Source organism: Myotis lucifugus, unplaced genomic scaffold (assembly GCF_000147115.1).
Source record: "Myotis lucifugus unplaced genomic scaffold, Myoluc2.0 scaffold_206, whole genome shotgun sequence".
In the NCBI taxonomy this organism is placed as follows: Eukaryota; Metazoa; Chordata; class Mammalia; order Chiroptera; family Vespertilionidae; genus Myotis; species Myotis lucifugus.
The window spans coordinates 806481-825774 of NW_005871254.1; the positions used below are offsets into that span (position 1 = coordinate 806481).

A 19294-nucleotide genomic window follows, 5' to 3' on the forward strand; every position below is an offset into this window, starting at 1 on the left:
TTCCCTTCCCTTCCCTTCCCCCTTCCCTTCCCTTCCCTTCCCTTCCCTTCCCTTGTCCTCCCTCCCTCCCTCCCTCCCTCCCTTCCTTCCTTCCTTCCTTCCTCTCCTCACCCAAGTATATTTTCCCATTGATTTTTAGAGTGTGTGGAAGACAGAGGGAAAGACAGAAAGAAATATCGATGTGAGAGAAACACATCAATTGGTTGCTCCCTGCACAAGCCTCAACCAGGGCCTGGGCCAGGGAGGAGCCTGCAATCAAGGTATGCGTCCTTGACCGGAATTGCACCCTACCCTTCGGTCCGCAGGCCGACACTATATCCACTGAGCCAAACCAGCTACAGCAAGTTTATGTCTTTAAAAGAAGAGTATAAACACATGCAAGTTAAGAAAATATAAAAATAACATATTTCAGTGGCACTTTACCTTAGAAATGCTACTTGAATGACTCATGGGATGTCCCAAAGTCTTCTCATTCTGCAAGAAAACCAAACAGGTGATTAAAATGTGCAAAGAACAAGTAATTGATCACAACAATGGTATTGACAAGTCATTCCCTCAACTAGAATTTGCTGAACACAAACTACTATGTACGGGGTCACCTAATATATTATGGAGAATTTGGCAAAGATGAGTAAAACAATAGCCCCTGCCCTAAAGGAACTTAACAAGAAAAAAAAACAAAACACAAACCACCACCAGGAATTTGGAATTAACTGAGAAAATAAGAGGGCAGTAAATGTCTTATGACACATTCCAGTGGAGGGTCACAGGCAAGAAATGGCATGCGCAGATGTGTGTGGGGTGGTCCATTCTCTGAGGACCCTGTAAAACGGGGGGAAAGGAAGCAGGAAGGCTGATGCCACCCTGCTCATTTGGCTGTCAAAGTGCTGGTACTCAGCAGGGACATGGCACAGCTCACATCTATTCCCTCAAGCCTATTTCTCCTCCTGAATTAGAGAAATCTGAGTCAGGCTAGCTTCTTCCCTCTCACCCCTCTCCACGATCAGTCACAAAGTCTTACATCAGATTCTTCCTCCTTAATGCCTCTCAATCTCATCTTCATTTCCATTGTCAAAGCCTTAGTTTAGGTCTCTTCATTTCTCACTTGGAATTCTTGAAGAACTTCCTAACTGGCCTTTCTGGTTTTAAGCTGACCTTCCTAAGACATATTGCTATGGACGGAATTGCGTCCCCCCACATTCATATGTTGAAGTCCTAACCCCCAGTGCTCAGAATGTGACTATATTTGAAAATGGGGCCTTTAACGGAGTAATTACATTATAATGAGGTCAGCTTATTAGGGTGGGCCCTGATCCAATACGAATGGTGTCCTTACAAGAAGAGGTAATTAGGACCAGACACACACGGAGGGAATACCATGTGAGGACACAGGGAAAAGACAGCCATGTACAAGCCTAGGACAGGCCTCAGAAGGAGGCAAACCTGCTGACACTTTGATCTCAGACGTTTAGTCTGTAGACTGTGAGAAAAGTCCTATTGTTTAAGCCACCCTATCTGTGCTAGTTGGCTATGGCAGCCCTAAAAATGAATATGACAATCTTCCACACTATAACTTTCTTTAAAAATGAGTATTCCAAGTGTAAATCTGACTTTTAAAAATAAGAAAGTAACTTTTCCTGAATCTACTTATCCTTGTTCTAAACCCAAATGAGGAGGGGAAAAGACTATTGCAAATGGAAGAGATATGATAGTTCTTGTATTCTTAAGAGCATCAATTCTCTACTTAGGTAGCATGGTATGCAATTACCTGGGGAGGACCAGTGAAGGTTGAGATGTGATTAGCAGATAAAATTATTTAGTCAGCCAGAGATACAAAGGAGCTAGATCATTTAAAAAGTCCTTGAGGAAGAGTTGATTCCATTTCACCATGGCTCTCTTTAAAGATATCAAGCCATCAATAAAAGTTTTAACTTTCCCCTTCCCCCTCAACCCACAAATTACAGACTGCCTTGACTTTGGTACACTTGGCTTTTGAACATTTACTATCCCTAACATGCTGATAAAGAGGCATTTCAGCATCTCCCAAGTGGCCTGCCGCCGGCACTCACTCACTTTACCAGTGCTGTCTTCTTTATCTTTACAGCAATGCATTTGTGCAATTTTTGGAATATTTTTGTTATATCCTCTATTTTATAAACCTGAGTGGAAACCAAAGCTTAGGTCTCTTAAGTGTAATATAATACAGACAATGCTATTAAGTGTTTAGTCTCAATGGGATATTTGTTGGTCTTAAGTTAGTCAATTAGACAGTTATAAAGGAAAAGAACAAAATTACAAAGTATACTCAGAGTGTTGGCAATATGTTTCTGATGACTGTTTTTTTTAAAAAACTTAATTAGGAATATGACAGAATCATCATATTCACACATTCACTCATTGGGAATGGAAAGTCCCTCTGCCCACAGTACAGGTAAATCTATAACCATTTAAGTTTTATTCCTGAGTCAAGAATGTGTTACAGACAAACACAGGGCACTGCTGTGAATCCAGGCTTAACAGCTCATCCACCGGGGATTTACTATTAAATTTTCATAATATACACCTTGGATTATCTGTATACAAAACCAATTATAATCACCATTACAAAAAATGATAGTTTAAAACCAGCTAGAAACCTACAGAGAAGTTCTGAGGTATGAAGAAAAGCAATAATTCATTCTGACACTCATCATTCCATAAAGAAGGAATATTATGGTGGGGAGAGGACTAGAAGTTAAGCTAGATAACATTATAAATCCAGATTAAGAGCTAAAAGTTGTTCTTTGCCTTATGAACTTGGGACATAAATTTAATGTTGTAAGCCTTTATTCTGATTCCCTTGTTAGAACAATAAAATGCATTGGTAAAATCAAACAAAGAACTAGCCCCAAAAGATGCAGATATTTTAAAGCCTGAAGCCTATCGACATTTAGGATTGCTTCTCCACTGCTTGGTAGGAAATTAACAATTCATTTCCAACAGACTTTTCCTCCCTTAAATATTGCGACATTTGTTTGGACTTATTGACAAATCTAACAAGCTCAAGACCATAACAGACCTATTTTTCAGCAAGAAAATCTCAGGATTCATTCAACTCAGTTACTCATTCATTCCATCCTTTTTACTATGTGACTACCAAGTGCGAACAGCTGCATCAGTGACAGAATATGGACAAAAATCAATGTGGCTGCTAGGCCTGTTCCAAGGATGACATTACCACAGAACCACTTCGAAAGAGTTTGGATGAGGAATGTCAACTAGGGAAAAGCTGAAGAATGACATAAGAAAGTACATCTATGAGTCATATCAGGGTAGAGGGGGTAACACCATTCTCTCCTATGGTCACACAGGCATGTTTCTGAATGAGAAGGCAAGTTTACCAACATCAATGTCAAGAACTGGAATTGAGCATTCCAAGGAGAACAAGAGCTCCCTTCCAGTTCAAGCTGCAACTACGCTTCAATAACCAAGTAATAAAAAGCCTTGGCCAACTATTTTCATACTAGAGGCCCATGCACTCTGGGGGTCCCTCAGCCCAGCGTGTGCCCTCTCACAGTCCGGGAGCCCTTGGGGGATGTCGGACTGATGGCTTAGGCTCGCTCCCCGCAGTCTGGCCTCCCTCTGCAGGAGGCAACAGGCGGGCTGATCGGGGGATGGTGCCAGCCAGCGAGCGGCCAGCCCTGCCCCCCCCATTGCCCCTCCACCTCCACCGCTGGTCGCCGCTGCCCGCCCCATCACTGTCCCCGCCCTCTGCCTGCTGGCACCTGCCTTGGCTGGCCTGGCACTGCCCACTCACCAGCCACACTCCCCACCGACTGGTCATTCTGCCATTCCATCGATTTGCATATTAGGCTTTTATTACATAGGATAATCTTTAATACATTCAGTAACTGCTTAATGGGTCCCTCATTTTGTAACTCAGGGAGAGATGAAAGCCTCTGTTTCGCTTCTGGAAATAGAAACTGTTACCTTCCTTCCTCAGAAACAGCACCAGGCAACCCCATGCTGTGAGACACACACCTCCCTGGCTCGCTCGCATCCCCGTGTCTTTTTGGTGGGCTTTTTCCTACACTGACCATGAATGTTCCTTAGAACACAGCTCCATACCCTCTTCTCATTTATTTTCTCCCTTAGACCGGTGCTTCTAAAACGCTGCAACTTGAATCAATTAGGGAAGTTACTAAAATGCAGGCTGTGACTTGGTAGGCCTGAGGTGCACTGAGATTGCTCATTTCTAAGGAACTCCCAGGTGGCATCCATGCTGCTGGTTCCCAGACCACACTGCACATGCAAGTTTCATTCCAAATCCTGGGCCAAAATAACGCATAAAGGCTATGACTCATTTTTTAAAAACTGAGGTATAAGTGAATATCATGACTCATTTTTTTAAAAATAAATCATAAATCATGACTACTGTAAAACTAAATTTCTGTGTAAAAGATGGCAGTGAACTCACCAGTGAGTCAATACATATCGGAAGACAGACTGATATATAGATTGGGAAATACTATGACTGAGGGTGTGAGAAAAGTTTTGTTAATGTAAGAAGTTACAAAATCACAAAGATAAAAATCAGCTCTGTTGAAGAATAAAGGACATTTCACAATCTGGCCAGTCCTGTCAATGTTTTGCAAGTCCATGTGTGGCTCCAATACAATGTACTTTGGGGGCAAAGCTGAGACACAGAGCCCACAGAGAACAAACAAGTCCTGGAAACTGGAAGTCAAGAATTAACAAGAAGAAAATGAGGTGAGATGTCTAAGCAAGTTTCTGGGATTCTGCATAAAGGAGTCAAACAATAGAACTTCATGTAGGAATTTCCCTGAAACTCTGACCAGGACCAGTCATTAAAACAAAGCAAAACAAACAAACAAAAAGCCCCTATGTGTAACAGCCAATATTCATCCCACCAATAGAACTCCAACTTTGTTCTGAGCAGCAAAGGCCCAACTCAAAGTTCTCACTTTCTCACACTATTGCAGCTAAGGGTAAATGCATAAGAAGGTTCTCTGTAAAACAAGTAACCTCGGGGTTTTCTGGGGGGAATTTTGCTCTCCTGATACAGCCATTGCTCCTTGCTCCAGCATTCCTCCTTCCCTCGTTCACCTGGAATACAGATGTCACCCCGGGTAGAGGAGTTACCTTGAGGCCAGAAGAAGTATGCACCAGAAGTCTCCAACTTTTTGGTCTCAGGAATCACTTACATGTAAAAAATTGGGGACTGCCCAAACCTATTGTTTATGTGGGTTATATTTACTGATATTTACCACATTAGAAATAAAAACAATTTTACAAATATGAATCTCTTAATTTATTTAGAATTACCAATAACAAATTCAGTTAACATAGATGACATTTCAATAAAAAATAACTATTTTTTCCAAACAAAACACTGCAAGTGAGCAGAGTAGCATAGTTTTACATTTTTGCAAGTCTTATTGCAGATTTTTAAAAATCTATAGATGTTTCTAAATCTTGTTATAGAAGACAGCTACATTCTCATATCTGCTTGTGAATTCAATCTCCTCTGATATGATGTTTTGATTGAAGCAAATGGAGAACATTTGGCCTTACAGTAGATCCCAACCCCATTCATTCACAGCTTTGCCCTCTGTGTTTTCAGTTACCTGTGGTCAATTGTGGTTTGAAAATATTACATGCAAAATTCCAGATATTTTGAGAGAGACCATATTCACATAACTATAATTGCAGTATACTGTTATAACTGTTCTAGTTTTAGTTACTGTTGTTAATCTCTTATTGTGCCTAATTTACAAATTAGACTTTATCACAGGTAAGTATATGTACGGAAAAACATAGTATGAATAGAGTTTGGTACTACCCACAGTTTCAGGCACCCACTGGGGAATTTGGAACATATCCCTCGCAAATAAGGGGGAACTATGGTATACACAGTTATGTAGTTAGAAAAGAAATATGTTTTAATAACCACGTAAGACAACTGGATATTTTTCTTCTTTTTTTAAAAAATTTTTACCCAAAGATATGTTTTTTATTGATTTTAGAGAATGAGGAAGGGGGGAGAGAGAGAGAGAAAGAGAAACATCAATGTGAGAGAGAAAAAATCAATTGTTTTGCCTTCCATACGTGTCCTGATGTGGATCAAACCTGCAACTTTTTTGGTACATGGGAGGACACTCTAACCAACTGAATGAACCACCTAGTCAGGGCTGGATATTATTCTTTATATTACATGAAAACCAACAAGTAATTAGCTGTAATGTGGACTCTGAAACAATATTAATGAACTTTTCATACTCTATTAACATCAATTGGCCCATCTTTTACTTTGAATTGATCTCTTAACCACACATGACTTTGTTCAATCCCCAGTAAGGGCATATATAGTAATCAACCAATGAATACATAAATAACAAAAAGTCAATCTCTCTCTAAAATCAATAAGTAAAAAAAAAAAATTAAATTAAAAAAATCACACTCATTAATATGACCATCAATGGCATCAGAAGAGTCCTTCATTATGAAAAAGCTTTCATGCTCACAATGGTGGACACAAGTTTCCCAAAGTTCTAATTCTGCTTAGAAACCTCAAATTTTATCGTTGGTGACAAAACCTGTTATTTGCTTTCCCTGAATTGAAAGAGTGGCTCATTCATTCTATTTTGACAAAATGTTTGACAAATGCTCATATCAGAATAACTATAGTTTGACTATCAGTCACTCTTTCAAATAAAAATCATATTCCATTAAAAAAGGTGACTAGTTCAGCTAACAACCCGTAAGTGCTCTGCTCTGAGACAGTCACTGCACTTCGGTATGGAGTAAAAATGGTTTATACCAGATATACAAAGAAGAAATAACACTTCATCTCTAATGCAGAGGATAGTCAATCAAAACTGACACACGTTTAAATTAGCAGAAAAGAATATAAAAATATTATAACTGTCTCCCAAATGCTCAAAAAGTCAAAGAGATATAAGCTATAAAAACAATAAAATCAAACTTGCAAAGATAAGCAAGTACTAGAAAACTATACAAAGGCACACTCATCAACACCATAGATAAAATAAGGAATTCTTAAAAAGAGTTCAAGAAGCCCATGGGAAAAAGAGAAAGAGAGAGTGAGAGAGGGAGAGAGGAGAGAACAAACAGAAAATAAAAAAGTTAAATGACACACTTAATTCCTAAGATATCAAAAACTGTCATGAGAGAATACAGCAACTGGAGAAGCATTTGTCCAAGAAAATCTACTCTATCTCAGTAGCAACAGTTAGTGTCTTAGCATTTGAGACACAACCCAGTCCCTCCTCAGAGCTGCACTCTGGGAGAGTGGAGCCAAGAAGTAATGGCTCCCTTCCCCCAGCTCTCAGCAGAATAGAAGGGTATCTCCCAGAGAGGAGCAGGCCTCACACATGATACATTCTGCGGCACTAACTCCACCCCGTCAAAGCTATGTTCCAGGCAAAAGTGACTTAGAGACAGGTTTGGGCTCTCTTCTGCACAGTAACCACTAGCAGAGCAGAAGCTCGACCACGGCTGTGACAGACTGGGAGTAATGGGCCCTAACTGTACTCGACCCAACATGCCGATAGGGTGGAAGTTCCACACCAAGAGAGGCAAGCCAACAAAATGGGCCACCATCCGACCAGCACGCTGCTCATAAAGCAGGTGTGTCCCTCCAAAATACGGGGACCACTGCACCTGCCCCAGCTCTGAGGCATAGGCTCAGACTTTGCAAAGGCGGAAAGGCAGGCCAAAAGAACAGGCGTTTGGAATGGAACAGGCAGGCATTACGGCCTAAGGGTGCTGTCAAAAATGTTGACTTTTAAAGAAGAGACTGGTAGCTTTACGAGAGCAACTGGCTAAACCATAAAACAACTAGAAGTATATCACGTAAAACCAAGGACAGAGAAAGCTAAGAAGGTTCTCCTGAGATTATAAGAAACCTCAAATACTGGCCTCAAAAATAAATGCAGTGGTCCCAGGATGGATTGATTGGGATCAGGTGAAAGCTACATTCAGTTTGGTCCCAGCACAAAACTAGAATTATAACTAAAATATAGAAAAATCATCCTGAATAACTAACTGAAGACTAGCTGGAGAGAAGCCTTACTAGTATAACCAAAGACTTACAGAGGGAGCTGCCTCAAGACTGGTAGGAGGTGCATAGGCATAAGAGAGCTGTCTGAGCACTCATGGGCAGCAGTTGAAGTTCCAAAGGGATATGTCAGCTGCGGGGGGGATCCCCCTGAGAAGTGCAGGGTCTAAACCCCAAACCAGGCTCCCAGCCCAGAGCACCAGAACTGGGAATGGCACCTACATAACATCTGGTTGTGAAAAGCAGAGGTACCTGTCCACCAGGGAAAGACGGCTAGAAACGCAGGCACCTTCTTACAGGGCCAATGTACAAAATTTCACAGCCACTCACCCTGGGCAGAGGGAGAGCAGAGTGAAATAGAGCTGTGTGAGGAAAGTCTGGGGTTAGTGGCTCTGGGGAGAGAGCTGAAGGTCAGCCACCAGGAACCCTGTGCTGAGTCATTCCCCCATATTGTAGAAGACATCTTTCTCAGGCAGAGCATTCCCCTCCATGCAATGTCAGCCTCGGGAGAAGCAATAGCCCCACTCCTTGGAATCCCTCTAACCCCACTCTGTGGAGCTTAAGCCCTGCTGAGGAGTAGAGCTTGGGGCCCTTGTGGATGAGCCTAACTGACAGCCTGCAGGCAGACACGGATCTCTGGGTGTTTTGAGCCTTTTGCTGACCAGACCCTGGGCCCAGTGCTGATAAAAGCCAGCCTTGGTACACACCTGGGTCCTCTCCACATGCAACCACGCCCAGCAGAGGGAGCCACAAGCTGTGGGTGGCTGGTAGCTTCAAATAGGTTGCCCAGGGTTAGTCACAGACAGCATCTGATAGTGGCCTACATTACTGTCTGAAGAGGCCCAGAACCAATACACTCAAGGGTCAGCTTCAGACAATAACAGAGCAGTATCAAATAAGCTTCAAAGCAGCATATCCATAAGGAGATCCTGGCAGTCACCAAGGTGAATTCCGCTTCATGTGATCAAAACCTGCACAGCAGTTTGTAGGCTGTGTTGGGGCTGAGCCTCACTGTCAGCCAGCCCAACCCCACACACAAAAGGGCCAATGACAATCAAGTCTCAATTACAAAAGGAGGGCCCACAGAAGGCACACAAGAAACATTCTGGTGCTCTACAGCTCAAATGATCATGGACACTTGTGCCATTAGGTCCCACAGGTCACCTACTAAGACTGGGAGTCATAGCAGTTCTACAAAAAACATAAAAACAAACACAAAAGAGGCAGCCAAAATGGGGAGACAAAGAAACAAGCCCCAAAGAAAGAACAAGAGAATTCTCTAGAACAAGAGCTAAAAGAAATGGAGGTAAGCAATATATCAGATAAAGAGTTTAGAGTAATGATTATAAGGATGCTCAACAGCATGAAAAATGGCCTAGATGCCATAAAAAAGGACCAGTCAAAATTAAAGAATGCCATATCTGGAATAAATAATACACTGGAAGGAATAAACAGTAAGCTTGAAGCAGAGGACTGAAGTGGATTTGGAAAACAAGGTAGAAAAATACATCCAATCAGAGCAGCAAAAAGAAAAAAGAATTTAAAAAATGAGGGTAGTTTAAGGGACCTTTGAGACAACATGAAGCATAATAATATCCATGTCATATATGTTCCAGAAAGAGAAAAAAGAAAGCAAAGGACTAAAAGCCTAGTTGAAGAAATAATGACAGAACCCTCCTGCCCCCACTTCCCCCCCTGTAACTTGCTTCCTGAGTCCACGCAGCCTAGCTGGCTCACTTCTTTCAAGACTTACTTCTACCTCTGTGATTTTCTAAATAAACTTTTTCTTGTATTTGAGTTCCTTGGGTCTGAATTCTTTTCTTAGCCAAACTCAGGGATTGAGGTCTAACATCTGATGCTGTTCACAGTTAACAAGACCATATCAGGTAACCATTTGCTAATCATCTATAATCCCTGGATTTCATTTTGTCCTTTATATAGTGAGCTTGTGTGGAACGAGTAGGAGAAGTTAACACTCAGAGGACCTCTTTGGTTCCTCTGAGTCCTCAAATGTGATTCAATGTGGGGTATGTTGCCCTGTTTAGTTCCACTCAGCACTACACATATTGTGATTTCAAACTTACCCCTGAAGTTATGAATAAATGGGGTTATAGTTCCAAAAACCCTTCTAACAGACTAATAAATTAAATGTGTTTTAAGATGTTATATGTAACACTGTATAATCAAAATGATAATCTTCCTAGTAATGTACTGATGAATTCAATCTTTTTAAAATTCACTTTCCATTAAGTAATTTTTATTTTCATTTTCCCAATATAAAAATAAAGTTATGCTGAAAAAAACAAAGGTGTTTGTATTCCTTGTTAATATTTATAAAACCTTAATTATACAATCTTTATTATGAACAGTTTTTAATTTCTGCCATCTAAAAGCTCTTAATATATCTAATAAATACATAAATACTTGAAGTAGCTGAAAAAATCATTATCAATACAAATCAAAATATTTGTCTTACAAAAATTATTATAGAAATAGTAACACTTTTACTACTTCCTATAGTGCTGCATGATAAGTAACCTTTGTAAAAAGACTATTCAATTTTTTTAGTATAGAATGTACTCATTCAGGGAACACATTTTGGCCCTTGGGAATGATGAAGTCACAAAACAAAGGTGGCTTCTCTTGCAGAGCTTAAGAAAACAGTGCTTAAGGAGAATGCTGATCTTCTATTGTCTCAGAGCTCGGAGTGTATGTGTTCAAGGAATGTTTGCTTACTCAAGAGTGTCAAAACTATAAATGATAGTTCATGAAGAAATATGTGTATCCATTTGGCCCATATCCCATGAGGCTCTGATTCTTTCCACCTTTACTATTTTTGTCCATACAGCTCTAGAGCATCTAGTCTCACAAAGTTAACAGCATCCATACAAAATAAGACTGACATGCAAATAGCAACATTAGAATGTCTCTGCCAAGTGAAATTACATGTCTAACTCTCTCTCCCCCACACACGCACCCCATAAATGATACCAACAAATAGGAAAAGGCCCTTTGTTACTGTTCCATCTTTTATGCATTTTCCATCCTATGAGAAGCCAAAAGATTTTCCCGGAATGAATGCTCCCGCAGAACAAACCAAGGTGGCTTGTGAGAACAATATTTCCGCTAGAAAATAAAAGGCAGCCGAGACTGTTCTCATTCAGATTATAAACTAAATTGTCTTTCTCAAGATTTTTCCAAAGCCATCATTCCATGATTTGAAATTATGTGGGCAAAATCACAGCAATAAAAAGACATTTTTATACCAAAAGTAGGAGAATATCATGAAAAAAATGCTATAATTTTATGCTTAATTGTTTATTTGACTTAATAATACTTTTCACAGTTTCAAGAAACAGTTTTGTTAGAAAGAACATCCTTGAAAATGGGATTAAACAAACTGTTCAGCTTCTCTGGCTGGGAACCTTACTCGTGAGGCACCCTATAACAACTCGTTCTCTCTCTCTACTATCTAACCGCACCCCTATAATCAGTGAGGTGCCACTGCTGACAGGCACCTCTCCTACCGGGGCTTCATTTTCCATCACGATGCTGATGAGTCCTCCCTCAGTGCAGCTCTCCCAGCAGCACAACATGTTCCCGGGTTCCACCTGCACAGCCCCCGCCGCCCACCGCACAGCAGCCAGAGCAGCCAGCAGAAGCCCTTCTTCTCCGCTGGACTTGCAGGCGTGCAGGAGCCTTAGCATGCCACTCCTGTGATCAAACGGAACTACTTCCTCCAGCTGATTTCCAAGGAACTGTGCAGTGAATGAATAATTCATGACAAGGCCATTGCCGTAACCAATTTCAGCTCTATGAGTATATTATCCACAGCAGTTTGCAATGTAATGATTCTAAACTATATTTGCTGCCATACAAGGAATGAAAGCTCAGTTTTCTAGTCAGTGACAGTAAATGTTAGTGGATCCCTTTGCTCCTTTTTCATGCTAACCTACAGCCCAGGCTTACTTGAGAAATTTCATAATATGTAGGAAAGGTAAATGATTAATCAGAGATGTCTAACAGAACAAAATTTTTTTCCTCCATAAAACCTGTCCTGTCAATTAGGTTCTGGCTGTAGAAAAAGCAGCAAAGTGCTTGCCCTGAGATCAGCAGGTCAGAATTAACATTTAGCAAAAGCAAAGAAAATCATTTCCTGCAAAGCACAGAAAATCATCGCGTGGTGGGGGAGGAGAGCTTTTGGTATCAATGCCAGGAAACAAGTTGCTAAACGGGGAATTTGCCTGGTTCTAGGGCTATCAGATCTTTATCTCGTTGATATTCTTCTAAGAAAAACATGAACGTTCCTCTTCACCAACTTGTCAGTGCTTACACATATCCAAATGAGCAACGTCTACAGCAGTTCATTCTCGGCAACCAAAGCCAGAATTCCAAGAGGAACCTGAACTCAGCATGAAAGGCTCATTCTTCACCAGGCTCTGCCTCCAGGAGGTCTAGTCCCCACCTATCATGTTTACCTCACTGCCTTAATCTCTGTTTTTCTTCTGACTGTCTCAAGCTTGTGCTTTGTCAGTAATTTCTCTTTCAGCTACTGTTATTCTGTTCCCAGCCACTTCTAATTTATTTATTCTGCGAATCGATTCTTTATATGTCTCCTTGGCTCTGTATTCTTGCCTTTTCACCTCATTGTGCTATTTTTAGTATGTCATTTCTAAGCCTGTGTTTTATGAAACTCAGATTCTTAATAGCTTACTACTTGGGAATTCTCTTCTTTTTTGAAGGGCAGTTATTCTTTCTCCCAGAACAGACTGTGCATTCTTCTTCTGCAGGCATGGTGCCTTTCTCTCCATCCTGCCACGAGGGCAGAACCTGGCCGGCCAGTCTTCTAACTGGCTCAGACCCACAGGGACGGTCTGTGGCATCTGTGGGTGTCACTGTGCAGTGGAGGGGAACCTTCCACTCCAGCTCCGTTCCAAGCTGGTTGCACGCTAGCAGCTCGGCGCAGGTGTGCGAGGAGAGGGAGGTCCGTGGAACGCAAAAAAGGGAAAGGGAATCAGCTCAGCAGGGCTGGGGCCACAAGCAGCCTGAATGCTCTCTCCTGGGATACATTCTTTCCTCCCCAACTTTCTTTAATTCCCGCCATGGCTCTGTTGCTTCTTCCATCCTAGACCCTTCCTGTTTCACTGATCCCAGCTTTAATAAACTTCCTCTCAAAAGTCACCTGGACTCATGTCGTGAAATTTTTCCAGCACAAAGTCCAGAACCCACACGCTACAGGCAGACTATGCAGACCCGCTCAGGTCCCTGCCCAGTCGCATTTTCTGGCGCCCAGAGAGACGTGCCTTGTCAACGTTCCCTTCTGTCAGGGGTTCTGCTGACTCCCAGCTCACTGACGAAATACTCGGCCCAGGTGTTCTCACTAGTCTACTTTCCTTTTCTTTTTTACGAGCCTGGACGTGCCAAAGCAGGGATCCCCGGTGTGCTTTTCTTTGTCACATGAGGAGCATTCCGGGAAGGGCTTCCAGTCACGTGGAATCCCGGCCCCTGCAGGACTGCCTGCATCACTCACGCTCCTGCCACAGCCGTCTGGGATTTTTATTTTACTCCCTATCCTTTTCTCTCATGCAGCCTCTGCATGGCGTGGGGTTGGGAATGACTTGAGTCAAACTCTGAATTCTTGGAAATTTTTATTTCCAACAGACCATCAGCTGTTTTCTTTAAATTTGCTGTTGGCATATTTCTGCCAGTTTTTATCCATTAGCTGTTCATATAATTATGTCTAAAAGGATGGATATTTTGAAATCTGGCTTCATTCTGCCACTCTTAAAACAGAAATCACACTACTTAAAACAAAACAAAACAAAACAAAACGCCCTGATATGGCCACATAAAAAAAGATGACTTTGTGGCCTGATAGATGTCAAAATACTAGCATTACCGGTATATCAAAATGACTACAGTGGATGTTGTTGGTTGTTCTCCCTCCTCCTCAACAGAACACAGATTCTCTTCAGTACTTCCTTCTCCCCAGAGTTACCTTGGATGCTGGCCTCACCCTGCGACCCTGGAGTAAGTTGACTGGCTCGCTTCTGGCTCATGAGGTGAGATCTGCTGGAGGCATCTGGGATATACCTTCTCCCTTAGAGAGAGCAACAAGCTCCTCTTCCTCTCTTCCTCCATGCACAAGGCCATGTACAGCCCTGAATTCTGCTGACAATGACCTACAACACTAGGGGAAATCTGCCTGGAGATAAAGCGAATCCATGAATGGTAGAGCAGATCAACAGAAAGAACCTGGGTGCTTGAGTATGTCTCTGATATGAAGCCCATCTCTCACTTTAATAAAAAAAAAAGTTTTTATTGATTTGAGAGAGAGAGAGAAAGGGAGAGGGAGAGAGAAACCTCAGTGTGAGAGAGAAACATTAATCATTGCCTTCTGCATGCACCCTGACCAGGGATCGAATTCGCAACCTGGGTATGTGCTCTGACCAGAAACTGAACCAGCAATCTTTTGGTGCACAGGACGACACTCAACCAGCTGACTTTTATCACTCACTTTCATATGGGCTGCCTTTTATATGAGCTAGTAAAGCTCCTTTCCGGGGGGGGGGGGGGGGTGCAGGAGGCAGCCAATCAATGATTCTCTCTCATCATTGATGTTTCTACCTCTCTGTCTCTTCTTTCCTCTCTGAAATCAATAAAAATATATACAAAATACCTACAAAAACAAAATTTGCCACATTTATTTTCTCTCTCTTCCTGACACACACATATTTTTCCTTATTATTTTTCTTTTCCTGGATGAACCATTTGAAAATAAGTTGCAGACATGGATATCACCCCTAAATATTTCTGAATGCATTTTTCTAATAAGGACATTCCTCCATATAACCACAGTGCCATTTTGACATCTAAAAAATTAACCACAATTTTATAATTATCATCTAATTTATAGACAATATTCAAATTTCCCAATTGTCTCAAAAAGCATAGTTTATAGCTGCTATTTTTCCTAGCTAGTCCCATCAATGTTTACATATTACATTTGATTCTTATGCCTCTTGGTCTTCTTAAATCTAAAATAGTCTTCCCACATTTTTCTGGGATTTTTTATAATAAAGTGAGAGCTCAAAGTTTAAAATTTTCCTTAAAAATGTATTAGTATTACCTTGAATTTAATAAAGTAAATTTTCAAAGGTATTATGAAAGTTCACTTGGTAAAATATTCTAGTCTCTGTGCCCGTGAGTCAGACGTGGGATGCCAGCTGCTCTCAGTGGGTCGGTTTGGGAAGCCACCAAGGCTAAGAAAGGGTGATGGTGACATTCACTGGCCACGAGGCCACGCTGGTAAGCAGAATCCTAGGTCCAGAGCGAATCTGAAAGAAGACCTCTGCTCTCAGGGAACAGACATCAGTGAGTGTTGGGGTACCATACGAATCACTTGAGCACGCTGTTCATAATTCGTATGTGACGCTGCTTGTAAGAGCTCATTACACAGCTAATAATACACAAGCTTATGCCTTAGTTAGCCTAAGCCTAATTTAAACCAAAGCGCTGAGGCAGAGTATATTAAGACTCCTTACAACTGCAGCCACAACCAGTTAGTTACTTACATGTTACCTGAATGCTGTGAACCCAACGGCAGTCTGCTGTTTAAAAAGACAGGCTTCTGAAATGAGGTAAACTGAGTTTTCATAAGCAAACATGAAAACCGCACCAGGAGGCCTGACTGAAAGGGGCAACATTTCACTGCTTATGCAAAAGCGGCAGGAAGGAAGGCTGTACACTATTCCAAAATACTGCAAGCAGCAAGAGTAACTGTCATGACAAGGTGTGCTTGCTGTCATGACAAGGTGTGCTTGCTGTCATGATACGACGTGTCTGTGAGACGCTGACTGCAGACTGTGGCTCCTCTGCCTCGGTGCCCTGGCACACGTCTCGTTTTCTTCACAGGCGATTCTTACTGACAATTTTAACTATTCCTGTTCCCGGGGCCTCCTTTCCTGTCTATATGTTGCCAACTTCAAAATTCCATTTTTCTGTCTTTAGCTTAGTTAGATAGATTTCTCTCTGAATTCTACACATCTCCAGCTGGACGGACCATCGAGCACCTCACACTTGCCCATCTACGACCAAACTCACCATCTTTCCTGCTAAACTGCCCCTCCACCCCCATGCTGAAGTCAATGATGTCACCCTGTTGTCCAGGCCAGACTCACCGATCTCCACCACCACAACTGATCAGCCTCCAGCACTGTCAGCGAACCCACTTCCTGTCCACCTCCTTGCAACTGCTCACTTCTCGCATCCCCAACACCTCTTTCGTCCAGGTCATCATCAAGAGGACTGCTGCAATCGCCATCTAAGTGGCCTCCTCCCTGACTCCCCTCTCCAAACCCCATGACCTTACCAAAACAGAGCTCCAACTATTAATGCCCTGTCCCACACCTTCATTCACGTCCCAGTGCTCGTAGCGCAATGTGGTCACTCCTGCCTCCTCTCAGTGCTCCTACTACGCACTCGAGCATGAGCGTTTTTTCAGTCCTTCAAACATACCATACTCTTGTCTCCCTAGGAATTTTCACCTTGTACTACTTTCTCTCCCCGCACACCCTTCTCCTCTATCTTTAGCTAAGTCCTACTTTTTAAGGAGTCATCTTTGACATCTCTTCTTCCAGAAAGCCTTCCTGTCACCATGAGACTGAGTCAGGGGCTCTTCTCTGGACCATGGCACTTACACACTGAGCTGCGCAATTGTCTAGTTTCCTGCCAGCAGTGCACATAGCAGGAAGCAGGAGGTGGAGGCAAGACGACGAATGTGGAGGCTGGTACAGCAGTAGGGATGGTGAGGGCCTGGACTACAGTCACCATGTGGGAACTTACGGAAGCACATGACCTGGGAGAGACTTAGGGAACACAGGGTGTCTCTGCCTTATGCCCATTTATGCTAAATGCCTGACAAAGCACCACCATGAAACGAGTGCTTATTAAATATGGGTTAAAAATTAATAAATTAATAAAGACACAAGACGAAGATGCAAGGAAGCAAACAGGAGAACATATGAATCTAGTTCAGTATACACTTGTAAGTGTTACAGGAATGTAGACACAGAGGGGAGTGGAGCTGGGCGAGGTCATAGGAGGGACATGTGGTTTGAAAAGATAGAGCCCAATGGCTGGCTGAGCAGCCTGTGCAAGCAAGTGAGTGAGAACATAGGAGGGGAGGTTGGGTTTGATACTAATTCTATCACTTGCCAACTACCAACCAGGGAACTCGTCCAAACTTTCTGTGGCTCACCTATAAAACAAAGATGACAATGATAGTGCCTAACTCAGAGTGCTCATATGAGAACCAAATGAATCCGTTCTCATATTTCTAAACCCCTGAGAAGAACAGTGGATTGCACAGAAGAAACATGGTATTAGTATATGCCATGTTAAATTAAATAAAAGAAACTCTGAGTGGTAGCTTCGCCTATTTAGATGCTGTAAAAATGGTCACATGTGAAGTGAATAATGAACAACTGCATACCTCCATTTACCAGAAGATGCATTATACACATTTACTGAAAACTGTGAGAAATTTTCATATCTAGATCTTTAGGTAATATGTACAACATATTTTATACATATATATAAACTTCCGAGTACACAGGAGAAATTGGAACTGCTGAGCTGCACCAAACAATACACCCCACTCCCATCTCAAAAAACATAGAAATACTTGGTAAAATATAGCAAAATAACTTTGAATATGTAACCTAACTCAAAAAAAAAAAAAATTCCAGGGTCTAAAAGCAAGTAAAAATTTAAAGTTAAAGTATAAAACAAGAAACTATAGCTACTGGAATGAAATTTGAAGTAAATTTAAAACAATCCTCCCATATTTTTCTGTTTTTCATAATAAATAACTTTTTGTTTTATTTTTTTTAAATTCTTTATTAGTTAAGGTATTACACATGTGTCCTCATCCCCCCCATTAAATCCCCATCCTCCCCTCTCCCCTCAAGCTCTCATCCCTCTGTTGTCCATGTCCATTGGTTTGGCTTATATGCATGCATACAAGTCCTTTGGTTGATCTCTTCCCCTTGCCCCATCCCTCCCCTACTTTCCCTCTGGGGATTAAGTCTGATCGCTGTTTCTCTGTCTTTGGATCTGTCCCTGTTCCCACCCCATAACAAAGAAACAGAATTTCCGGAGGATGAGGCCCAGAAATCAGGATTTTAAAAAGATTCCCAGGTGATTCTAATGTGCAGCCACGGTTGAGAACCACTGTCCTAGGGCAATGGAGACTAAGGAGGAAATAAACAAATGGGACTACATCAAAATAAAAAGCTTCTGCACAGAAAAAGAAACCATCAACAAAACAACAAGAAAGCCCACTGCATGGGAGAACATATTTGCCAATGATATTTCAGATAGGGGTTTAATCTCCAAAATTTACAGAGAACTCATACAACTTAACAGAAGGAAGATAAACAATCCAATAAAAAAAATGGGCAAAGGACTTAAATAGACACATTTCGAAAGAGGACAGATAGAAGGCCAAGAGACATATGAAAACATGCTCAAAGTCACTAATCACCCGAGAGATGCAAATCAAAACAACAATGAGGTACCATCTCACACCTGTCAGAATGGCTATCATCAACAAATGACAAGAGCTGGCAAAAAAGGAACCCTCGTGCACTGCTGGTGGGAATGCAGACTGGTGCAGTCACTGTGAAAGACAGTATGGAGTTTCCTCAAAAAGTTAAAAATGGAACTCCCATTCGACCCAGTAATCCCACTTCTAGGACTATATCCCAAGAAATTAGAAACACCAATCAGAAAGGATATATGTACCCCTATGTTCATAGCAGCACAATTCACAACAGCTAAGATTTGGAAACAGCCCAAGTGCCCATCAGCAGATGAGTGGATTAAAAAATTGGTACATCTACACAATGGAATACTACGCTGCTATAAAAAAGAAGGAACTTTTAACATTTGCAACAACATGGATGGAACTGGAGAATATTATGCTAAGCGAAATAAGCCAGTCGGAGAAAGATAAATATCGCATGATCTCACTCATATGTGGGATATAATGATCAACATAATTTGATGAACAAAAATAGATCCAGAGACAAATAGCAGGGGAGGTTGGAGGGGTTAGAGAGCAACCAAAGGACCTGTATGCATGCATATTAGCATAACCAATGGACACAGACACTGGGGCAGTAGGGGCTTGCCAGGGTGGGAATGGCTGCG

The 19294-nt window shown here is 41.7% G+C and overlaps 1 protein-coding gene across 5 annotated transcripts in view; it reads right to left on the bottom strand.

Moving 5' to 3' along the window:
* MARCH8 (membrane associated ring-CH-type finger 8) overlaps positions 1-19294 on the bottom strand; it is a 116569-nt gene that overhangs the window by 24837 nt on the left and 72438 nt on the right. For 4 of the 5 annotated variants that reach the window (XM_014463307.1, XM_006097546.3, XM_006097543.3 and 1 more), the window contains one exon: positions 424-474. In XM_014463307.1, coding sequence (XP_014318793.1) covers positions 424-474 — 51 coding nt within the window. Of the gene's footprint in view, positions 1-423; positions 475-12794; positions 12964-19294 lie in introns of those variants that run through there. The other variant, XM_023761297.1, reaches the window with a different exon arrangement.